Source organism: Anomaloglossus baeobatrachus, chromosome 1 (genome assembly GCF_048569485.1).
Source record: "Anomaloglossus baeobatrachus isolate aAnoBae1 chromosome 1, aAnoBae1.hap1, whole genome shotgun sequence".
Taxonomy (NCBI): Eukaryota; Metazoa; Chordata; class Amphibia; order Anura; family Aromobatidae; genus Anomaloglossus; species Anomaloglossus baeobatrachus.
The window spans coordinates 766,071,020-766,093,115 of record NC_134353.1 but is presented as its reverse complement, the minus strand read 5'-3'; the positions used below and the strand labels follow the sequence as shown (position 1 = coordinate 766,093,115).

Genomic DNA, 22,096 nt, shown 5'->3' with positions numbered 1-22,096 from the left:
CAAAAAAAGAAAACAAAAGAAGAGTAGAAAACAAAAAAACACAATGATGTAATAAATGTAAAAATACTGAACAGTATATATTAATGTTGAGATAGGTGTTTAGGATTACACTTGTGCTGCACATAAAATAAATATCCAAGAAGAATTCCCAAATCTCACACAAAAATAGGATTAAGAGGAAGATCTCTCCAGTCTTACTTCTACAGGTTGGAATGTCACAATATTTCCAGTATACGCCATCCTCATGTTCTGCTATGTAACACCAGGGACTGACGTCACCATCTGGGTTCCTGGAAAAAATACAAACTAGAATTAATAAAATCAGCATAGTTGAAGTAAGACACTAAGCATAGAACACACCACCTTAGGCCAGGGTTTACACTAGTGTATATCATCCAGTGCAAGAGCATTGTATGCTATACACTAATGACAAGGCTCAAACTCTTCTGCGAGCATGAGCCGAGTGTCATTCACCTTGATCCGATTCTCTTGCAATCAAGAACCAGATCACAGGTACGAAGAAGGTGGAGAGGGTTTTCAGTTTCCCTCCCCATATGAAAATAAAACTATATGTATATATACAGTGGTTAGCACTACAGTCTTGCAGCGCTGGGGTCCTGGGTTCAAATCCCACTAAGGATACCAACTGCAAGGAGTTTGTATGTTCTCCCCGTTTGCATGGGTTTCCTCCTGGTTCTCCCACACTCCAAAAACATACTCACAGGGAACCTAGATTGTGGGCCCCAATGGGGACAGTGTTGCCATTGTATGTAAAGTGCTGTGGAATTAACAGCACTATATAAATGAATAAATTATATATATATATATATATATATATATATATATATATATATATACACATACACACACAGTTCTGGCAGAAATTAAGAGACCACTGTAAAATTTTCAGTTTTTCTGATTTTTTTCTATATAAATATATTTTTGAGTAAAATGTAAATTGTTCTTTTATTCTATAAACTACTGACAACATATCTCTAAATTTCCAAGCAAAAAACCTTGTATTTATTTTCTGAAAATGAGAGATGGTCAAAGTAGCAAAAAAATAAAGCATGGCTTTCAGACCTCAAATAATGCAAAGAAAACAAGTTCATAATCATATAGAAACAACAATACTAATGTTTTAACTCAGGAAGCGTTCAAAAATCAATATTTTATCGAATAAACATGATTTTTAATCACAGCTTTCATGCGACTTGGCATGCTTTCTACCAGTCTTTCACACTGTTTTTGGGTGACCCTATGCCACTCCTGATGCAAAAATTTAAGTACTTCTTCTTTGTTTGATGGCTTGTGACTGTCCATCTTCCTGTTGATTACATTCTAGAGGTTTTCAATGGGGTTCAGGTCAGGAGATGGGGTTGGCCATGATAGGGTTTTGATGTGGTGGTCCTTCATCCACACATTGATTGACCTAGCTGTATGGCATGGTGCATTGTCCTGCTGGAAGAACCAGTCCTCCGAGTTGGGGAACATTGGCTGTGCAGAAAAGAGCAACTGTTTTTCCAGGATAACCTTGTCTGTGGCTTGATTCATACATCCTTTGTAAAGTTTAATCTGCCCAATTGGACCATAGAGGACTGGAGTAAGGTAATCATCTCTGATGAGTAATTTTGAGCTTTGCCCAACACCTGGTCATCTAATAGTTAGATGGAGACCTAGAGAGGCGTACAAGCCACAGTGTCTTGCACCCACTGTGAAACATTGTGGAGGATTAGTGATGATCTGGAGATGATTCAGCAAGGCTGGAATTGGGCAGAGTAAACTTTGCAAATGGCACTTATGTGCCATTGAGGAAACTCTTAACTGTATATTCCCAGCATATTTATCATGAGTGGAGCCCCTGGCATTTGAGCTTTGAATTTTGTTAATATGATGATTCTCCTTTTTTTAATTGGTTTTAATCATGTAACAAATGGTACAACTAACATTGATTATTTACATTACATTTTTGTTTGTGGTAGTCATTTTTATAGGATTATATAAAGCAGAATAAATGTATAAGCGTTTCATATATACTTGTTCTTGCAGTTAGATCAACATCTGACTAAAAAAAGTTAAGAAAAAAGTAATGAAACAAATAAGTTCCCTGAGGATCAAAAACTACCACAAGAAGCATGTGTGACTTTAACCTTAAGCTGGTGTCACACACAGCGACAACGACGTCGCTGCTACGTCACCATTTTCTGTGACGTGCAGCGACGTCCCGTCGCTGTCGCTGTGTGTGACATCCAACAACGACCTGGCCCCTGCTGTGAGGTCGCCGGTCGTTGCTGAATGTCCAGCTTCATTTTTTGGTCGTCACTCTCCCGCTGTGACACACACATCGCTGTGTGTGACAGCGAGAGAGCGACGAAATGAAGCGAGCAGGGAGCAGGAGCCGGCGTCTGGCAGCTGCGGTAAGCTGTAACCAGCGTAAACATCGGGTAACCAAGGGAAGACCTTTCCCTGGTTACCCGATATTTACCTTCGTTACCAGCCTCCGCTCTTGCTGCCAGTGCCGGCTCCTGCTCTGTGCACATGTGGCTGCAGTACACATCGGGTAATTAACCCGATGTATACTGTAGCAAGGAGAGCAAGGAGCCAGCGCTAAGCAGTGTGCGCGGCTCCCTGCTCTCTGCACTGTGACATGTAGCTGCAGCACACATCGGGTTAATTAACCCAATGTGTACTGTACCTAAGAGAGCAAGGAGCCAGCGCTAAGCGCGGCTCCCTGCTCTCTGCACTGTGACATGTAGCTGCAGCACACATCGGGTTAATTAACCCGATGTGTACTGTACCTAGGAGAGCAAGGAGCCAGCGCTAAGCGCGGCTCCCTGCTCTCTGCACTGTGACATGTAGGTGCAGCACACATCGGGTTAATTAACCCGATGTGTACTGTACCTAGGAGAGCAAGGAGCCAGCGCTAAGCGTGGCTCCCTGCTCTCTGCACATGTAGCACAGCGACGTTATGATCGCTGCTGCGTCGCTGTGTTTGACAGCTAAGCAGCGATCATAACAGCGACTTACAAGGTCGCTGTTACGTCACCGAAAATGGTGACGTAACAGCGACGTCGTTGTTGCTGTCGCTTAGTGTGAACCCAGCTTTAGACTGGAGAAGAAGGCATACTTACAGAAGCACTATATAAAGGGCATACATATAAATATAAAGGGCATAAGTCCAGAAATCTTGACTAAAGGAACAGTAAAAAGGTAAAAAAATTAAGCATTTTGAAAAAAAAATAGTTAAGCGGTTATGAGTAGATTCTCAAAAACAAGTGATAAAGAACACAAGGTATGATACCCACCATCCAAAGTAATGCACAGTCTATATCATAATAATATATACATTACACAATATGTAGCATATAAAGTGGAAGAACATTATTAACACAATGAGCCACTGACCCTTCGGGGTGTGGAAGGTCTCTAACTTCCTGCATCAAAACTGCATTCTTGATCACCAGTTTTGAGGAGTTTCTCCATGTCATATTATCCACTCTTTTGGGTTTTTTTTTTGGGGTTGCTTTTGGCGATATTATATTTGGTCAAATGCCCTTCATGGGGTTTTGACTCATGTATGCTGTCACAGTCAGGGTACTTTCTTTCTATATCCAGGTTTCTCAAAACCTACCCTCAACTTTTTCTTCTGATTCCAGATCCTGTGTTTTGTCTTGTCTCTTGAAAATGACCATGAGAAGCAGATTCAATATGAGCTATTGAGTTCCAATGACAACAGGACAAGAATGGAAGAAAGTGGTTTATTGTCAACCTGATTCATAGTCAACTGATTCCTTGCTCAGGACAACCACAACACTTTTTTATATTTGGTTGTTCTGAGGAAGAAGTCAGATTGATTTTGAATCGTGTTGACAATAAACTACCGTACCTTCTTTAATTCTTGATCTGGGTCCTCATTGGAACTCAGCAGCACTGATTGAATCCACTTCCCACGGTCATTTCATATAAATATTTGTGGAGCAGCTGATAATCTCGCATTGACAGTTCTTGTGTCAACACCATCAGGTGAGCACATCGCTGTCACCCCCACGTTCATACTTGGATCAGACTCTATTGTGCTGTGCTTTTGTTGTCTATTAATTCATCATTAGAGAAATCATTAAAAGGACATTTCACAGGATAAAATATATAAAGCAATTATCTTTTTAGACTTGCTTTGAATATATTCATATCATGGGTTTTCAGTAGTGGTGTTACTAGGCATTGACTTACGGATTGTGGTTATAGGTGTTATAGGTTTGATTAAGACTTGAGTTGTTGACTGTATTGGTGTTTATACTGGTTTTCCGATAATACATTAAGATATTTCTTTAAACTTTTTTAAGGAGGCTTCTTCAGACACTTCAAAAGATGAAACCTTCATAATACACAGACTACGATACACAAGCATCTCATCTCATGATAAAAACCATATTTTGTGTAGATATTAGAAGAAAAGCTCTGGACTGGAGCCAAGTAACTGTGTATTCAGTATTTAGAAGTAATAATGTGGTCAGAAATTGATATTTTCCATAACTTAAACCTGAATGCAAGATACATACTGCTAGCACTTGTTTAAAAGAACATTCATTAATCAGGAATATAATAGAAACAGCAGGTAATGGCCCATACAAAATCTCACTTTGTATAGCTCAAGCCTTTTGTAAAGTACTTGAGTTACGCTGCCTACACAGCTGAAAAGGGTTTTCTCAGTACTGCGTATTGTTAATGTTTGTTTCTAAATAAACCTGTTACAAAATGCAGAAAGCACATTGATTGACATGCATCTTCAGTATGGCAGTATGGATGGTCAAACATCTGTAATATATGGCCATACATCTGTGGCTGATGGTCATGTGTCAACAATCAACTGGCAAGCATTTAGAAATGATGGACATACATCTATGGATGATTGATATGTATTAACTACTTCATCCCTGAAGCCTGTTTTCACCTTCCTGCCCAGGCCAATTTTATCATTCTGACCAGTGTCACTTTACGTGTAAATAATTCTGGAACGCTTCAATGGATATTTTTTGCGCTTATTTGGGAAAATATCAGAAATGTGAAGAAAATTTGACAATTTTCACACTTTGAAATTTTCTGCCCTTAAACTAGAGAGTTATGTCTCACAAAATAGTTAGTAAATAACATTTCCCACATGTCTACTTTACATCAGCACCATTTATGGAGTACAGTGGAACCTTGGATTAAGAGTAACTTGGTTTGAGAGCGTTTTGCAAGACAAGCAAAGCTTTATAAAAATGTGTAACTTGGTTTAAAAGCAATTGCAATAAGAGCAAATACTCACTGTGCACACTTCCGATTCTGTCCTTTCACCGCGATCTGATCCGCTCTGGAGGTAACTTTCTGTCCATATGTACTGTATACAGTATACCATTGTACAGTATATACTATATAGCATGTCTATCAATTTGCATTTGTGGATACAGTACTGTAATTTCTTTCTGCTATTGCTTGTACTGTAATCTGCCTGTGCAGTATTATATCCTACCCCACATTTGGCTTAGTTCTGCCCTTATTTGGGTTTTTTTTTGTGTATTGCACTAGAAGAAAGGTTGTTGTCATATTTATACATCATTTTTTTCTGTATAGTGTACCTCCCGCAAACCAACAATTCCATTGTAAGCAAACATGCAGTATTATTTGTTTTATACGTTTTTTACTGTACTGTACAGTATTTTGTATCAGTGTACTTTAATCATTTTATATAACTACAGTACAGTATTTTGTATTACTGTAATAAGTTTATATAAATACAGTTAATGTTTTTGGGTTGTGCCACGAATTGTCTGTGTTTCAATTATTTCCTATGAGAAAATTCGCTTTGATATAAGAGTAACATAGTTGAAGAGCAGACTCCCGGAACGAATTATGCTCTCGTAATCCAAGGTTCTACTATATATATATATATATATATATATATATATATATATATATATATATACATACATACATATATTTTTTTTTGTTAGGAAGTTAGAAAGGTTCAAAGTTTATCAGCAATTTCTCATTTTTCCAACAAAAATTTAGAAAACCATTTTTTAAGGGATCACATCATATTTTAAGTGACTTTGAAAGGCCTAGGTGGCAGAAAATACCCAAAAGTGATCCATTTCTAAAAACTGCACCCCTCAAAATGCTCAAAACCACATTCAAGAAGTTTATTAGCTATTCAGTTGCTTCACAGGAACTAAAGTAATAAGAAAGAAAAAATAAACATTTTACTGTTTCTACAAAATTGGTACTTTAGCCCCAAATTTAGCATTTCACAAGGGTAACATGAGAAAATGCACCATACAATTTATTGTGCTATTTTTCCTGACTATACCGATAAACCCATATGTGGTGGAAAACTACTGTTTAGGTGCACTACAGGGCTCAGAAGAGAAGGAGTGCTACTTGACTTTGGAGCTCAAAATTGGCTGGAATCTGCCATTGTAGTGCTCAGTACATTGTAGTGCCCATAGATTGTGCCCAGTTCATGCTTTTGGAGACACGCACCTCATAACTTAAGTAGAGTCTTTTCACTACAGAAATGCCAAACATACAGATGCTAAATGTGGTTTAGGCACAGTGTGGGGCTCAGAAGGAAGGGCAGCATTTGGATTCTGGGGGGAGCCATAGCGCTTTTCCAGAGCCTTTGTGCTACCAGCAAAGTGAAAGTCCCCTATATTTCCATTGACATTTATTTGTAGATTAAGCTGAAGCTTTAATTTTGTCATTTTATATAAACAGTTACTCTGGACTCTGTCTGACCTCTGTTCAGCGGTGTCCTTTACAGAAGTGCACAAAACTGTGGTCGACTGCGCTTCTATGCACCATTGAAAAGACGGACAGATTAAAGGCCAGAGAGAGTCCAAGGTGATTGCCTCTGTCTTATTATAGGGAATGTTCCATTAGGGGTTCCAACTGAATAGCAGATATTTCAAAGATTTACACGTAAACCCTGGTGTAAGCACTTTTCATAGAGCGCAGGATAAATGTGAGCTGAGCCTTACTGTGATAATTGGGAGGAAGAATTAACAAATTATCAGCAGGTGAAGAATTGCTTTATTTATTTTTTTACACTGTTCACACTGTGGTGTAAGTAATTAGGCGGCTTTGTTCTTCGAGTCAGTGGGATTACAGTGATACCAGATTTATAATTATTGACACAATTTTCGGGCACACAACTTATTTTTGATTACTTTCTATTCTGGTTTTGTGAGGCAAAATAAACATAAAACAAAAGTTCAGAAACTGTTCTTTTGTTGTTTATGCCATTCACCGTGTGGTAAAATTAATAAGATGATAGGTTTATTCCTTGAGTCTGTACAATTGCAGCAATACCACATTTATATTTTTTTTATGTTTTGCAAATTTTACACAATAAAACAATCTTAGGCCTCTTTCACACGTACTTCCCCGCGGTATGTATTTGGCAGTTTTCTCATGTATCGGAGACACGTACACATGTAGACCTATGTTTTCAAATGGAGTTGGACACACGTATGTATTTACGCACGGAACGTGTGTCCGTTCCGTACATACGTGTGTCCGTGTGTTTCTCACGGCAACATGTCCGTTTTCGCATCACGGGTGTCACATGTAATGCAAACGGGTCACACATAACACAAACGGACCACACGGATGTGTTCCGTGTGACACGCACCGGAGAAAAGACATGTCTGGGAGAAAAAACCAAACCAAAAAACTTTACTTACCTTCTCCAGCCCTGCAGTCTCTGCCGCTGCTGTCACTTGCTGCTGACCGCCGCTCATTATGCTAATTCAATATTCACTTCACTGCGGCCAGAAGCTGCAGCAGCGGGGAGTCGGCAAGGCCGGAGACTGAAGATCAGCACCACGGACAGCAAAGCCAGGGACAGGTGAGCAGAAAGTTCCCATTCTCCGTGTGTTATCCCGGATAACACACGGAGAACACACGTAGGCAATAAACACGGCTCACGAAGGGCAAAACGCACTTCTGACACGTCCGTGAAAAATGTGCGTGGTTTTTCACGAACGTGTGAAAGAGGCCTTATAGAAAAAAGTTGTTTTTGCTTAGATATATTTTAAGAGCTATAGTTTTTATATTTTTCTTCAGACAGAGCTCAGAGGGGGCACTGCTTTTTGTGCGAGACAAGATTAATTTTTCTGCGATACCATTTTTATTTCCACAAAATCTTTTGATTGCGTTTTATTCCACTTCTTTTGGTGGTATGATGAAAAAGTATTTTTTTGCCACTTATTTTTTCTTTTTTAACATTGTAACACATAAGGGATTAACTAGTGTGACAGTTTTATAAAACAGATTGATCTGAACATAACTATATAAATGTTAATACTTATTTGTTTATTTTTGTTTTTACATAAATATATATATTTATTGGTATATTATATTTTCAATTTTTTTTTGCTCTATTTTGTGATTTAAAAAATAAAATAAAAACATTAAACCTTTTTTTTACCTATTCCCATGATGGGATATCAACTTTCCCAGCCCTGATCGCTGTTCTAATACTCTACAATTCTTTTCCGTTGCAGAGCATTAGATCAGTGACTTTGACACAGGCACGTGATGGTGAATGTGATGGTTAAAAAACTATTCTATGAAACATAGTCTAGTCAAAATTTTGGAAATTGTTCTTGTGTTCACTGAGATATTGATTCAAATCTTACTTTTCAAATAGGGTGTACTCATTTATGCTGATCATTGTATATCTGTGGATAATTGATATGCATCTCTGATTGATGGCCATAAGCAGTTTACTTACTTAAAGGGAATTTGTCAACAGGTTTTTGCTACCTTATCTGAAAACAACATAACGTAAGGAAAGAGACTCTGATTTTAGTGATGTAGTACTAAATTTACTAAGCGCAGCAGTTGTGACACAGAGATTTTTAAATGTAGCATGTACTGTACCAGAGCTCAGATAGCTAACCCTGTCCACACCACAACTTTCTGTGCATATTGTCTATTGGCAGTGAGCTGCTTATCAGAGCAGCGGGCATGGTCAGACAGCTGCTCGAAAGCCCTGTGGTCTGGGCAGTGATAATTTCCTTGTGATAAAACCATCATTGTGTGGTAACAACAGCACACAGCCTAATAAATGACACATCATTGAAATCTGCGTCTCAGCCTCCATCTCCTGCTGTTTTAGATTACATAGCAAAAACCTGCAGACAGATTCATTTTAATCTTAAACACAGACACACAAGTGTAAGCAAATTTTTTTATGCAAAATGTAAGAACCTACATTTATTTTAGTTTAATGTTCATCTAGAAGAATTTGTCATGTATCCTGCCATCTTTCAAACAGGTGTTGGATGATAACCTGAAAATATGAATGAAGAAGACATCCAACTTGTGTAATGTAATTTTTAGTAATCTTTTGATGACTGTCTTTTGTATGGGTTAAATCATGGTACAAATTTTGTGTTCCAACCTTCTTAAATTACAACATGAAGGTGAAAACTGTCAAGTTTAAGTGGAGTATGCAACTTTGAAAAAAAAAATGTAAAAAATGTGCAAGTGTGACAAAAATCACTGAATGGCACTGGGAATTTAGGACACACTCCCACTAGGGGAGGTGACTGATTAACACTCTAGTTTAGCTAGTTAGTGTCCAGTGCTCTAGGCAGCTACATTGTGTGCAGAATTATTAGGCATGTTGTATTTTAGAGGATTTTTTTTTATTATTGATCAACAACTATGTTCTCAATCAACCCAAAAGACTCAAATATCAAAGCTTAATATTTTTGGAAGTTGGAATGGGGTTCTTTTAGATTTGGCTATCTTAGGAGGATATCTGTTTGAGCAGGTAACTATTAGGCTATGTGCGCACGTGTGCGCTCTGCACTGCACCTAAAAGGTGCGCTTCAGAGCGCAGCTGAAAAGCTCCGTTCTGAAGCGCATGGTGCCGGCAGAGAACGTGCGCTCTGCATGCAGCTCCTGCCATAGACAGAGCAGGGGCTGCCGGCAAAGCGCACGGAAGAAGTGACATGTCACTTCTTAGAACGCGCGCTTCGGGCAGCAGTCGAAGCGCAGCGCTCTAAGGCGCCACGTGCGCACGGCCCCTGCACAATCTCCATACATTATGCAGGGGACGCAGGACGCATGCAGTTACGCTGCGCTATATGTAATTACGCAACGTGCGCACATAGCCTTACTGTGCAGAATTATTAGGTAACTTAATAAAAACTAAATATATTCCCATCTCACTTGTTTATTTTCACCAGGTAAACCAATATAACTGCACAAAATTTAGACATACACATTTCTGACATGCAAAAACAAAACCCCAAATAATTAGTGACCAATATAGCCACCTTTCTTTATGATGACACTCAACAGCCTACCATTCATTGATTCTGTGAGTTGATTGATCTGTTTACGATCAACATTGCATGCAGCAGCCACCACAGCCTCCCAGACACTGTTCTGAGAGTTGTATGGTTTTCCCTCCCTGTAGATCTTACATTTTATGAGGAACCACAGGTTCTCTATGGCCTTCAGATCAGGTGAACAAGGGAGCTATGTCATTATTTTTCATCTTTTAGACCTTTACTGGCCAGCCACGCAGTGGAGTAGTTGGATGCATGTGATGGAGCATTGTCCTGCATGAAAATCATGTTTTTCTTGAATGATACAGACTTCTTCCTGTACCACTGCTTGAAGTTGTCTTCCAGAAACTGGCAGCTTCCAGAAACTGGCAGTAGGTCTGAGAGTTGAGCTTCACTTCATCTTCAACCCGAAAAGGTCCCATAAGTTCATCTTTGATGATACCAGCCCATACCAGTACCGCACCTCCACCTTGCTGGTGTCTGAGTCGGAGTGGAGCTCTCTGACCTTTACTGATCCAGCCTTTGGCCCATAGATCTGGCCCATCAAAAGTCACTCTCATTTCATCAGTCCATAAAACCTTTGAAAAATCAGTCTTCTTAAGATATCTCTTGGCCCAGTCTTGATGTTTTATCTTATGTTTCTTGTTCAAAGGAGGTCGTTTTTCAGCCTTCCTTACCTTTGCCATGTCTCTGAGTATGGCACACCTTGTAATTTTTGATACTCCATTAATGTTGCAGCTCTGAAATATGGCCAAACTGGTGGCAAATGGCATCTTGGCAACTTCGCGCTTGATTTTCCTCAATTCATGGGCACTTATTTTGCGCCTTTTTGGCCCAACACATTTCTTGCGACCCTGTTGGCTATTTGCCATGAAACGCTTAATTGTTCGGTGATCACGCTTCAAAAGTTTGAGAATTTCAAGACTGCTGCATCCCTCTGCAAGATATCTCACAATTTTGGACTTTTCAGAGCCTGTCAAATCTCTCTTCTGACCCATTTTGCCAAAGGAAAGGAAGTTGCCTAATAATTAAGCACGCCTTATATAGGGTGTTGATGTTATTACACCATACCCCTCCTCATTACAGAGATGCACATCACCTGATTTACTTAATTGGTAGATGGCTCTCAAGCCTATACAGCATGGAGTAGGACAACATGTATAAAAATTATCATGTGATCAAAATGCTCATTTGCCTAATAATTCTGCACACAGTGTAGTTGTCAGGTCCCCTTCTCTGTCCTGTCCATCCAGTCTTGTTGGTACCTCCTACCTGTTGGTCCTGCCCTGTTGATACCAGAGACTGTGCCTGTCCACCCTGACTTTGCCTCCAGCCTCAGCTACCCCGGTGGACCTTGCTATACCAGAGACTGTGCCTGTCCAACCTGGTCATGCCTCCAGTCTCAGCTACCTCGGTGGCCCTTGCTATACCAGAGACTGTGCCTGTCCACCCTGGCTGTGCCTCCAGCCTCAGTTTCCCGATGGCTCTAGCTATACCAGAGAGTGTGCCTGCCACCCTGGCTGTGCCTCCAGCCTCAGTTTCCCGATGGCTCTAGCTATAACAGAGAGTGTGCCTGCCACCCTGGCTGTGCCTCCAGCCTCAGTTTCCCAGTGACTCTTGCTATACTAGAGACTGTGCCTGCCCACCCTGGCTGTGCCTTCTACCTCTGCCACTCCGGTGGTCTCACCCTTGCTAGTGACTCTGCCTGTCCATTCTGGCCATGTCCCCAGCCTCAGCCATCTGGGCGGTCCCAGCCTTGCTAGTGACTCAGCCTGTCCGTCCTGGCCGAGCCATCTGCCTCTGACTCTCCTGTGCTCCCTGTCAACACTTGATACTCTGTCTGCTCCTGTGTCCGCCCTTGCCCTGGGGGTCAGCTGCCACAGTTCCGATCTTTGCCTCACAAAAGGGTAGGCTCAGGGTCTCCCTGTGGTCCAGTGGGTCCACTTTTGCTCAACACAGTACCTTCTCCAGTGGTAAGCGTTACACCACAGCAATCACATACCTTTCTACTAATGTATCATGGTGCAGCATTATCAGAAATACCAAGTTCAGAAGCCGGAAGACTGGGATCATCATCAGTGTTCGCAATGTATCTGTACCCTGAATAGAGGTTTTCTAAAGATTTAGATTTAAGCTTCAATAATGAACTGAAATGCAATATTATCACAAATTTTACCTTTTTATTAAAAACTTTAAATGAGAAGTAGGTACAAAATCAGATGGATAAACTGATGAAGCAATACCAAAGTGTCAACCTTGTGAAATGACTGATCATTTCTAGTCTGTTTCTTGTTCTCTATATTAAAATATGAGCTTTAGTGAAATTTTAAAGAATATCTAAAAAAGTAAAACATACAGTATAAAGACACACTGTTTTCTGCATAATATGCACAGTATACAGCGATAGGTTTTAACAGCAGGGAAGTCAGGAGGTTTCCCCATGTAGATAATTCCACACAGCTGCCTGCCATGAAGCTAAAGAAGGATATTTTTAATAGGATGCCATAACTCATTTATACAGCAATCTATGCATGAGTGTCTGGGCTAATCACTGACAGATGGGCATGGGATTACTATCATCATCACTCACATTAATAAAACCAACTGTATGGATACAAATGGTTAATGGTACCCAAGGTCAGATGGTGAATGGTGCTTTCAAATGAACAAGATCAAATAAAACTTTTATGACCTTATCTCAATATGTGTGTGAATACAAACCATTCATGACGAGCAGCATCACAATCATGGTAGTGATATTGTGCAATATTAATCAGAAACCTCCAGAGTTTGTGTGTCTAATATGCTCCAGATTTTATTCTTGCAGCTGAGATGGTGAATGATTTTGGCACTGTAAGTGACCCCACATTTTATGCTGCAGTTAATAGATAATTGCACCACCTTCTCAGGACTTCAATCACTTTAGGGTAGGTTTCTGTTGCTCATAATTGGTGTGCTGTTCGGCTTCTTGTTACACTGAATTAAAGGAATCCTGCCAGTAGATTCATGCCGCCCTTCTCAGATCGATGGACAGGTCTTCCCTTCCCTGCCTATGTACATGGAGAGACCTGTCAATCAAGCTGACCTGGGTGAGGAGTAGCTGGAGGGAGTTGCTCAGCATGACTTCTTGAGTCCCACTCTCATTAAACTATATTTTCCCTGAAATGTAGGAGCAATTTATGTAAAGGGGACGCCTGAATTTCATGCTCCACTCTGAGATTCTTAAAAGGTTCTCTTTAAACAAAGTAATGTTTCTTGGATGGGCACATCTCAGTTCCATAAAATGATACATCAAGGGAAACACAAACTTTGACGTATAGTGATGAATATATAAACATAATTATGGGGAAATCCTTAACGCCTTCACAACCTTGGAGTAACTGGTCATCTCCCTTGCTTTGATGCGCGCTATCACACTGAGCCTGTATCTTTCCATGCACATGTCAGCTGATCTGATCAGCAGACATGTGCCTCTAAGGCTGGAAACACATCTATGCGAGTAAAATCGGTTCGAGTGGGCTGAAAAAAACTCAGCTGATTTTAGTTCACGTTAGGTGCGAGTGCAACGCAAGTGCGATGCTATTTCTGAATAAATTAATGATTTGGCTAGCGTGTGTAATGCGTGTGTGTTCCTTTTTCTTCCTCAGCAGCTGTCATCTGCCATTGAGCTCTGCTACATGGCCGCTGACAGCAGACACAGCCAGAGCGATGTAGCAGAACTGAATGGCCGCTGACAGCAGTCACAGACAGAGCCGCACGATCAGAATGAAGTCGGATGAACGTCACCCGACTTCATTGTCATCCCGCGGCTCTGTCTGTGTGGCATGCCCTGATTTCGGTCACCAGTGAATATCTCACCGGTGACCACAAATCCCCTCAGTGACTGCAGTGATCAGCGCCATCAGCGGTGCCGTCACTGAGGTTACCCGCGGCCACAGCTGAAGTCCTCATGCTGAGAGCAGTGGCCGCGGGTAACCTGAGTGACAGCTCCGCTGATAGCGCGACTCACTTCAGTCGCTGTGGGGAGCTCACAGAGAGCGGTCGTGCTCTGTGACCGCTCTCTGTCAGCTTCTGATGTAGCAGAGCTGTCAGCGTCGAGGGACCTCCGTGGATTACGTCGGACATGGATGGGTTTTTTGTTTACTTAATAAAGTGGTGAACGAGGGTCTTTGTTATTGTTTATTATTTCAAATAAAGGATTTTTTCACTGTGTGTGTTTATTAACTTTAATTTTCAGGTTAATCATTGGGGGTGTCTCATAGACGCCTGCAATGATTAATCTAGGATTTAGTGGCAGCTATGGGCTGCCATTAACTCCTTATTACCCCGATTGCCAATGCACCAGGGCAAATTGGGAAGAGTCGGGTACAGTCCCAGAACTGTCGCATATAATGTATGCGGCAATTCTGGACGGCTGCTGGCTGATATTGTTAGGCTAGGGGGCTCCCCATAACGTGGAGCTCCCCATCTTGAGAATACCAGCCTTCAGCCATATGGCTTTATCTGGCTGGTATTAAAATTGGGGGGGGGACTGCACGCCGGTTTTTTTAATTATTTATTTATTTATTTTACTGCACAGCATAGACACGCCCACTGGCGGCTGTGATTGGTTGCAGTGAGACAGCTGTCCCTCAGCGTGGGGGCGTGTCTGACTGCAACCAATCATAGGTGCCGGTGGGCCGCTAAAACAGGGAATACGAGATTGTTTAATGAGCGGCCGGCTTTTTCAAAAGAGGAGAAGACGCTGGAGCAGTGTGAACGCCGCGCTGGTGATCGGTGAGTATGAGAGAGGGGGGAGAGGGATAGACCGACATGGACAGAGAGTGAGGGACAGAGATAGTGACCGACAGAGAGAGAATAGAGACAGACAGAGAGAGAATAGAGACTGAGAGGGAGAGACCGACTGACAGAGAATAGTGATTGACAGACATTGTGAGACATCACTCGTTTCCAGTATTTTAGGAAACATGCGAGAAATGTATTTAGAAAATCGGATGTCACTAGGATGGTGTGAGTGCCGTCCCGTGACAACCGATTTTTTACACGCTCCCATAGACTTGCATTGGAGAGACTCACAGTAGAAACTCGCAAAAAATCAGCATGCTGCGATTTTTTTCTCAGTCCGATTTGAACTGAGAAAAAAAATCGCAAATGCGAGCTGAATCATTCACTAACATGTGTCCGATTCCAATGTGAGATTTTCTCGCATTGCTCTACTGTGAGAAACTCGCAAGTGAGAAGCAGCCCTAACAGCCTAGGATGGATCAGAGATCCACATGAGTCTGTTAACCAGTTAAATCCCGCTGTTAATCTCTAACAGCGGAATTTAGCATGCACCAGTAGGGGGCCGCACCATTCCCTGCTCCAATCGGCACTCCGGTGACATCAACGCAGGGCATCATTGGGTTGTCATGACAGTAAAGGGTTGGATGATGACCCCGGTGTCTGTCATGACACTCTTCCTGTGAACGACAGCTGCAAGCCGCCTTTCATAGGAAATCGTTATTTCTGCAATACAGTGTAGAGCAGATTCACTGCTCTGTATAGCATAAGCAATCGGATGACTGAAACTTCAAGTCCCCTAATGGGACTAGTAAATACAATAAAAAGTAAAAAAAAAATTAGTTTATATTTAAAAAATATATAAAAATCCACAAAAAGTTCAAAACACCTCCTTTTTGCCCATTGAAAATAAAACAATTAAAAAAATAAAAAATGTACATATTTGGTATCGCCACGTTCAGAAATGTCCCCTCTAGCAAACTATAAAACTAAAATAATCAGATCTGTAGACAGTGTAACGACAAAAAATTAAAAACTCCAGTCATCACACAGCCCCAGTTCGCAAAAAATAGAAATGTTACAGTTCTCGAAATATGGCACCAAAAGCAATTTTTTTTTTTTTTACAAACCTTTTTTACAAACCATGCATGTTTGGTATCTATGTATCTGTACTAACCTGGAGAAACAAAATCCCAACTAAGGTTTAACATTACGTGAACATGGTGAATAAAAAAAAAAAATTGTGGAATCGCATTTTTTTTGCAATTTCACCGCACTTGAAAATTTACTGTCCCATTTCCAGTACACAATAGGGTAAAATGAATGGTGTCATTCAAAAGTACAACTTGTCCTGCAAAAAACAAGCCCTCATATGGCTATATTGATGAAAAAAAAGTTATAGCTCTAGGAAGGAGGGGAAGAAAAAACAAAAGTGCAAAAACAAAATCACAAGATGGTGTAGGGGTTAATGCGGGATTCACTAGTTGTCTCTTGAGCAGCTCACATCTTTGAGGTCTACTTTCTGGTTTAGGTAATTACCAAAATGATTTATATTTGCCAAATGCCAAAATAATGATAGAGAGCGAGAGATTGTTTTACAGCTTTCTTATTACTTTCTGCAAAGTCAAAAGTTTGCATAGATGTCATTAGAAAAACATATATATGTGTCTTTTTAGATAGTGTAAACGTCTGATTTCAACTGTGTAGCGATAACAGGGCATTTGAACAAGTACACAGGTCAGACAGTGCGAGCTGTGATGCTGGGTGCAAAGGACTGTGATATTACAAGATTGATGAGAGCAGCTTGATCAGAAGCAAAGATGGGGTGGGGGATATGAGCATCGACCTACTGTACTGAAATGAATGAGCCGAGACAGCTGACTGGTATGTTAAAAGTTAACTTCCCTCCTGGAATGTTATGATTGCATACACTTGGCAAGAGTCTGAGCAGGGACTAATTGTTGAGATCAATGCAAATTCATTAAAATGAGTTGTACACTTTAAAAGACTTAGATCTTCTGCGCAGGCTGCGCTTTTTTTGCTTCGTTTTTGTGCGTTTTTTGGGTGCAGTTTTGGTCTCACAACTGCATATATTTCCTTCTCCAGCAAAGTCTATGAGATTTCATTGTTGCTGTGCAAATGCAGCATTTTGTTGCTGCGTTTTGTCTTTGTGGTGACCACAAAGATGCAGCATGTCAATTTTTTCTAAATTTTTGACAGCGTTTTGGAGCCTTTCCAATCAATAGATTTGACTTAAAAAGCACTGGACAAAAATGTTGTAAAAACTGCAGTGGCAAAAAATGCATGTCAAGGGAGTGGTTTTTTTTTAACCAAAAACTTACATCTTTGTGGTCACCACAAAGATGCAATGTGTGCACATAGCCTAAAGCTCTCATTGCAGAAGAATTAAAGCACAAACAAAAAGCAAGTCAATTGCAAACTTGCTGTCAGTGTTCCGGGATTTCCAGTTTTCTTCTGAAGGATCTTGCCCTTTGTTAACATGGAGTTTTCTGTTCTATTGCCCTTCTTCCTTGTTCATCTGTTTAAAAGCCCACCCCTAAGCTTAGTCTAGTTGCTTGAGTATACTGCTTCCTGTCTACTCCTGCTCAGCTGCTTTGGTTTCCTGGTTGTTCTTTTGGATCCTGGTGAATCACCTAACACCGGCCCTGGACTCCACCTGGTCTCATCGAGCTGTGCCCTTGCTGGTCCCGGACTCCATCTGCCATCTCCGGTAGGCACTTGTGCCCGGTCCCTTCCGGTCCATATCTTCCCTAGGACCCGCGTTCCACATCCTGTACGGACATTTTTGGACGAAACCTGTTGCCCCTTCGTGTCCCGGCTGCTGCGCATTTAGGCCTTCTGGGGTGATCGCCAGACAGCCCCTGTACAGGGGTTCGCTCCTGGTGGCCTCCCTGGGGGAGTCCGGTGCGCGATCCCAGGAATGCCCCCTTGCTCCGAACCTGGCAGGTATATACTGTGTTTATGTTCTTTTCTGTGTACATATTGTTGGTTACATATTATAAAACTTCTTTGCACCAAAAGCCCGTCTCTGTTTGTCAATGCCCTAACGCGATCGAAATCCTCAGTTCATACAATAGTATTACGCTTGCTTATTTTCACACTATGTAACTAACTAAAACTATTTAATAACTTGAAAATATTACTTTAATTTTGCAATTCTATTACCAGGTAACCCCCTACTTGCATTTTTACCTAAAATAACTCAATCTTCAGAAGGTATTCCATATTCTGTATTCTGTCTTAGGGTTCATTCGCACGTAACTGCTGAATATTCTGCAGCGATTTGACAGCACATGTGCGCTTCAAATCGCTGTAGAAACACTGCATAATTGTTGCAGTTTCTCTGTACAGTCATGGCCAAAAGTTTTGAGAATGACACCAAAATTATATTTTCACATGATCTGTTGCCCTCTGGTTTTTAATTGTGTTTGTCTGATGTTTACATCACATACAGACATATAATTGCAATCATATTATGAGTACCAAAAGGTTATATTGACAGTTAGAATGAGTTAATGCAGCAAGTCAATATTTGCAGTGTTGACCCTTCTTCTTCAGGACCTCTGCAATTCTCCCTGGCATGCTCTCAATCAACTTCTGGATCAAATCCTGACTGATAGCTGTCCATTCTTGCATAAGCAATGCTTGCATTTTGCCTGAATTTGTTGGTTTTTGTTTGTCCACCCGTCTCTTGATGATTGCCCACAAGTTCTCAATGGGATTAAGATCTGGGGAGTTTCCAGGCCATGGACCCAAAATCTCTATGTTTTGTTCCAAGAGCCATTTAGTGATCACCTTTGCTTTATGGCAAGGTGCACCATCATGCTGGAAAAGGCATTGTTGGGCGCCAAACTGCTCTTGGACAGTTGGGAGAAGTTGCTCTTGGAGGACATTCTGGTACCATTCTTTATTCATGGCTGTGTTTTTAGGCAAGACTGTGAGTGAACCGATTCCCTTGGCTAAGAATCAACCCCACACATGAATCGTTTCAGGATGCTTAACAGTTGGCATGAGACAAGACTGGTGGTAGCGCTCACCTCTTCTTCTCCTAATAAGCTGTTTTCCAGATGTCCCAAACAATCGAAAAGGGGATTCATCTGAGAAAATGACTTTACCCCAGTCCTCAGCAGTCCACTCCCTGTACCTTTTGCAGAATATCAGTTGGTCCTTGATGTTTTTTCTGGAGAGAAGTGGCTTCTTTGCTGCCCTCCTTGAAACCAGGCCTTGCTAAAGCAGTCTCCGCCTCACAGTGCGTGCAGAAGCACTCACACCAGCCTGCTGCCATTGCTGAGCTAGCTCGGCACTGCTGGTAGTCCAATCCCGCAGCTGAAACAGTTTTAAGATACGGTCCTGGCATTTGCTGGTCCTTCTTGGGCGCCCTGGAGCCTTTTTGGCAACAATGGAAGCTCTCTCCTTGAAGTTCTTGATGATGTGATAGATTGTTGACTGAGGTGCAATCTTTGTAGCTGCGATACTCTTCCCTGTTAGGCCATTTTTGTGCAGAGCAATGATGGCTGCACGTGTTTCTTTAGAGATAACCATGGTTAACTGAAGAGAAACAATGATACTAAGCACCAGCCTCCTTTTAAAGTGTCCAGTGGTGTCATTCTTACTTAATTATGACTGATTGATTGCCAGCCCTGTCCTCATCAACACCCACACCTGTGTTAATGGAACAATCGCTAAAACAATGTTAGCTGCTCCTTTTAAGGCAGGAATGCAATGATGTTGAAATGTGTTTTGGGGCTTAAAGTTCATTTTCTTAGCCAATATTGACTTTGCAAGTAATTGCTGTTAAGCTGATCACTCTTTATGACATTCTGGAGTATATGCAAATTGCCATTAGAAAAACCTAAGCAGTAGACTTTGTAAAAATTAATATTTGTAGCATTCTCAAAACTTTTGGCCATGACTGTACAAAAAAAGCCGATTTCATGCGCTATGGCTGCTGCTCCCACCATAGACAGAGTGGGAGCAGCATCCATAGCGCACAGAATAATTGACATGCTCATTTTATGAACGCACGAATTTTGGTAAAAAGTTTAGCACCCAAATCGCTGCGTTCATAAAAGCATTGTGCGCACGTGTCATGCACAATCTTCATAGATTGTGCTGGGGACACAGGACTCATGCATTTATGCTGCAGTGCAATACGCAGCGTAAATGCATGCAATTATGCAATGTGCGCACGAGCCCTTAGATTTGTTTACTGTTTTTTTTTGCTCTAAAACCACATATCAATGAGAAAGGTGAAATCATTTTGCAATTTGTACAGTAAAATTGGCAGCTCTAAAGGTACCCCCCTGCCCAAGTATAAAAAATACCTGATGTTTGTAACCAGTTGTTGGTCCTCTTTAGTGACCGATAGTCTTCCCTGTAAGACTGTGCATGCAGATAGCTGTCCATCACTGAGTAGGACCGCCTACTGAACTCATACGCTTACAAACACCAGAGATTAAGTTAATACTGACTATTTTCTAACAAAGCTTTATATCATTCTACTCAGCTTCTACTTGTTAATACCAAGCTGTCCACAGATCGGGCTGCTTGTACAAACTGACATGCTCCCTTTAAGACAATGTGAAATCTCTATCAAAACCATCATCAGTTAATCCGTAAAATTTTTGGATCACCTTATATCCGTTCAACGTGACTTCTAATGTATATATGTAAAAAAAGTACATTATTAACCCCACATTTGTGTTTTTTAGACCCCTCTTACACCAACCTATCGTGTCACTTTCATAAATGTGACGCTAATAAAAGCTTTTAGGTTGACTTGATACATTTTACAGATTAGACAAAATCAGAATATGAGCTATTGTTTAAATCAGACTTTTGTGTTTCATGTTCTTTTTAAAATATTTTTAGCAATGTTATTTTTTTTTCACATAATAATGTGCATTAAAAATAAAAAATAGAAATCCTGCAATTTTCATGTTGGCCACTGGGGCATTTTTAGACTCTAAAGCCCACTTTAAACGCTGCGATATTGTTACCGATATCACTAGCGTGCGTACCTGCCCCCATCGGTTGTACATCACGGGCAAATCGCTGCCCGTGGCACACAACATTGCTTACACCCTTCACACGGATTTACCTTCCCTGCGACGTTGCTGTGGCCGGCGATCCACCTCCTGTCTACGGGAGCAGTTTGTGCGGCGTCACAGCGATGTCACACGGCAGCTGTCCAATAACAGAGGAGGGGCGGAGATGAGCGGCCGGAACATTTTGCCCACCTCCTTCCTTCCTCATTGCCGGTGGACACAGGTAAGGAGATGTTCGTCGTTCCTGCGGTGTCACACATAGTGATGTGTGATGCCACAGAAACGAGGAACAACCTGCGGCATGCCCCACCAACGATATTATGAAAAGGAGCGACGTATCAACGATCAACGATTTTTGACGTTTTTGCGATCATTGATCGTCGCTCCTTGGTGTCACACACTGCGATGTTGCTAATGACGCCGGATGTGCGTCACTAACGACGTGACCCCGATGATATATCGTTAACGATGTCGCAGCGTGTACAGCACCCTTAAGTTCCTGTTCTTTTCAGGAAATGACATAAGTACATGGACCCTATCTTTTCTATTGAAATGTCAAATAAATCTGTGTCAAGGTTATTGTGAAGGGAGGGGGAACTGTGATATCATTTATTATGATTGGTGGGTCCTGTGTTACCTGTCATCCTGTCTCTGACACTTACTGAAACCTGTTCCTCAAAAGACAAAAAGTATGAGTCTAAACAAGCCGCAGTAGTCAGTGTGAAAACTGCAAGATTGATCATTTTGGATTTTGGATTTTTAAAGGGCTCCCTCACATCTGCGTATAAATCCACCGACTATAATCCAATAAAAAATTGGATTACCCTATGACCCATGTTTATTCATCTGATCTATAAGTTTTTCCTCAGCCCTGAGAAAATGATAACACATCATACTACG

At 41.2% G+C, this 22,096-nt stretch overlaps 1 protein-coding gene across 1 annotated transcript in view; it reads right to left on the bottom strand.

Moving 5' to 3' along the window:
• Positions 1-22,096, bottom strand: part of KREMEN1 (kringle containing transmembrane protein 1) — a 281,286-nt gene that overhangs the window by 106,709 nt on the left and 152,481 nt on the right. Inside the window, exon 3 of the mRNA XM_075324324.1 lies at positions 199-290. Coding sequence (XP_075180439.1) covers positions 199-290 — 92 coding nt within the window. The remainder of the gene's footprint in view (positions 1-198; positions 291-22,096) is intronic.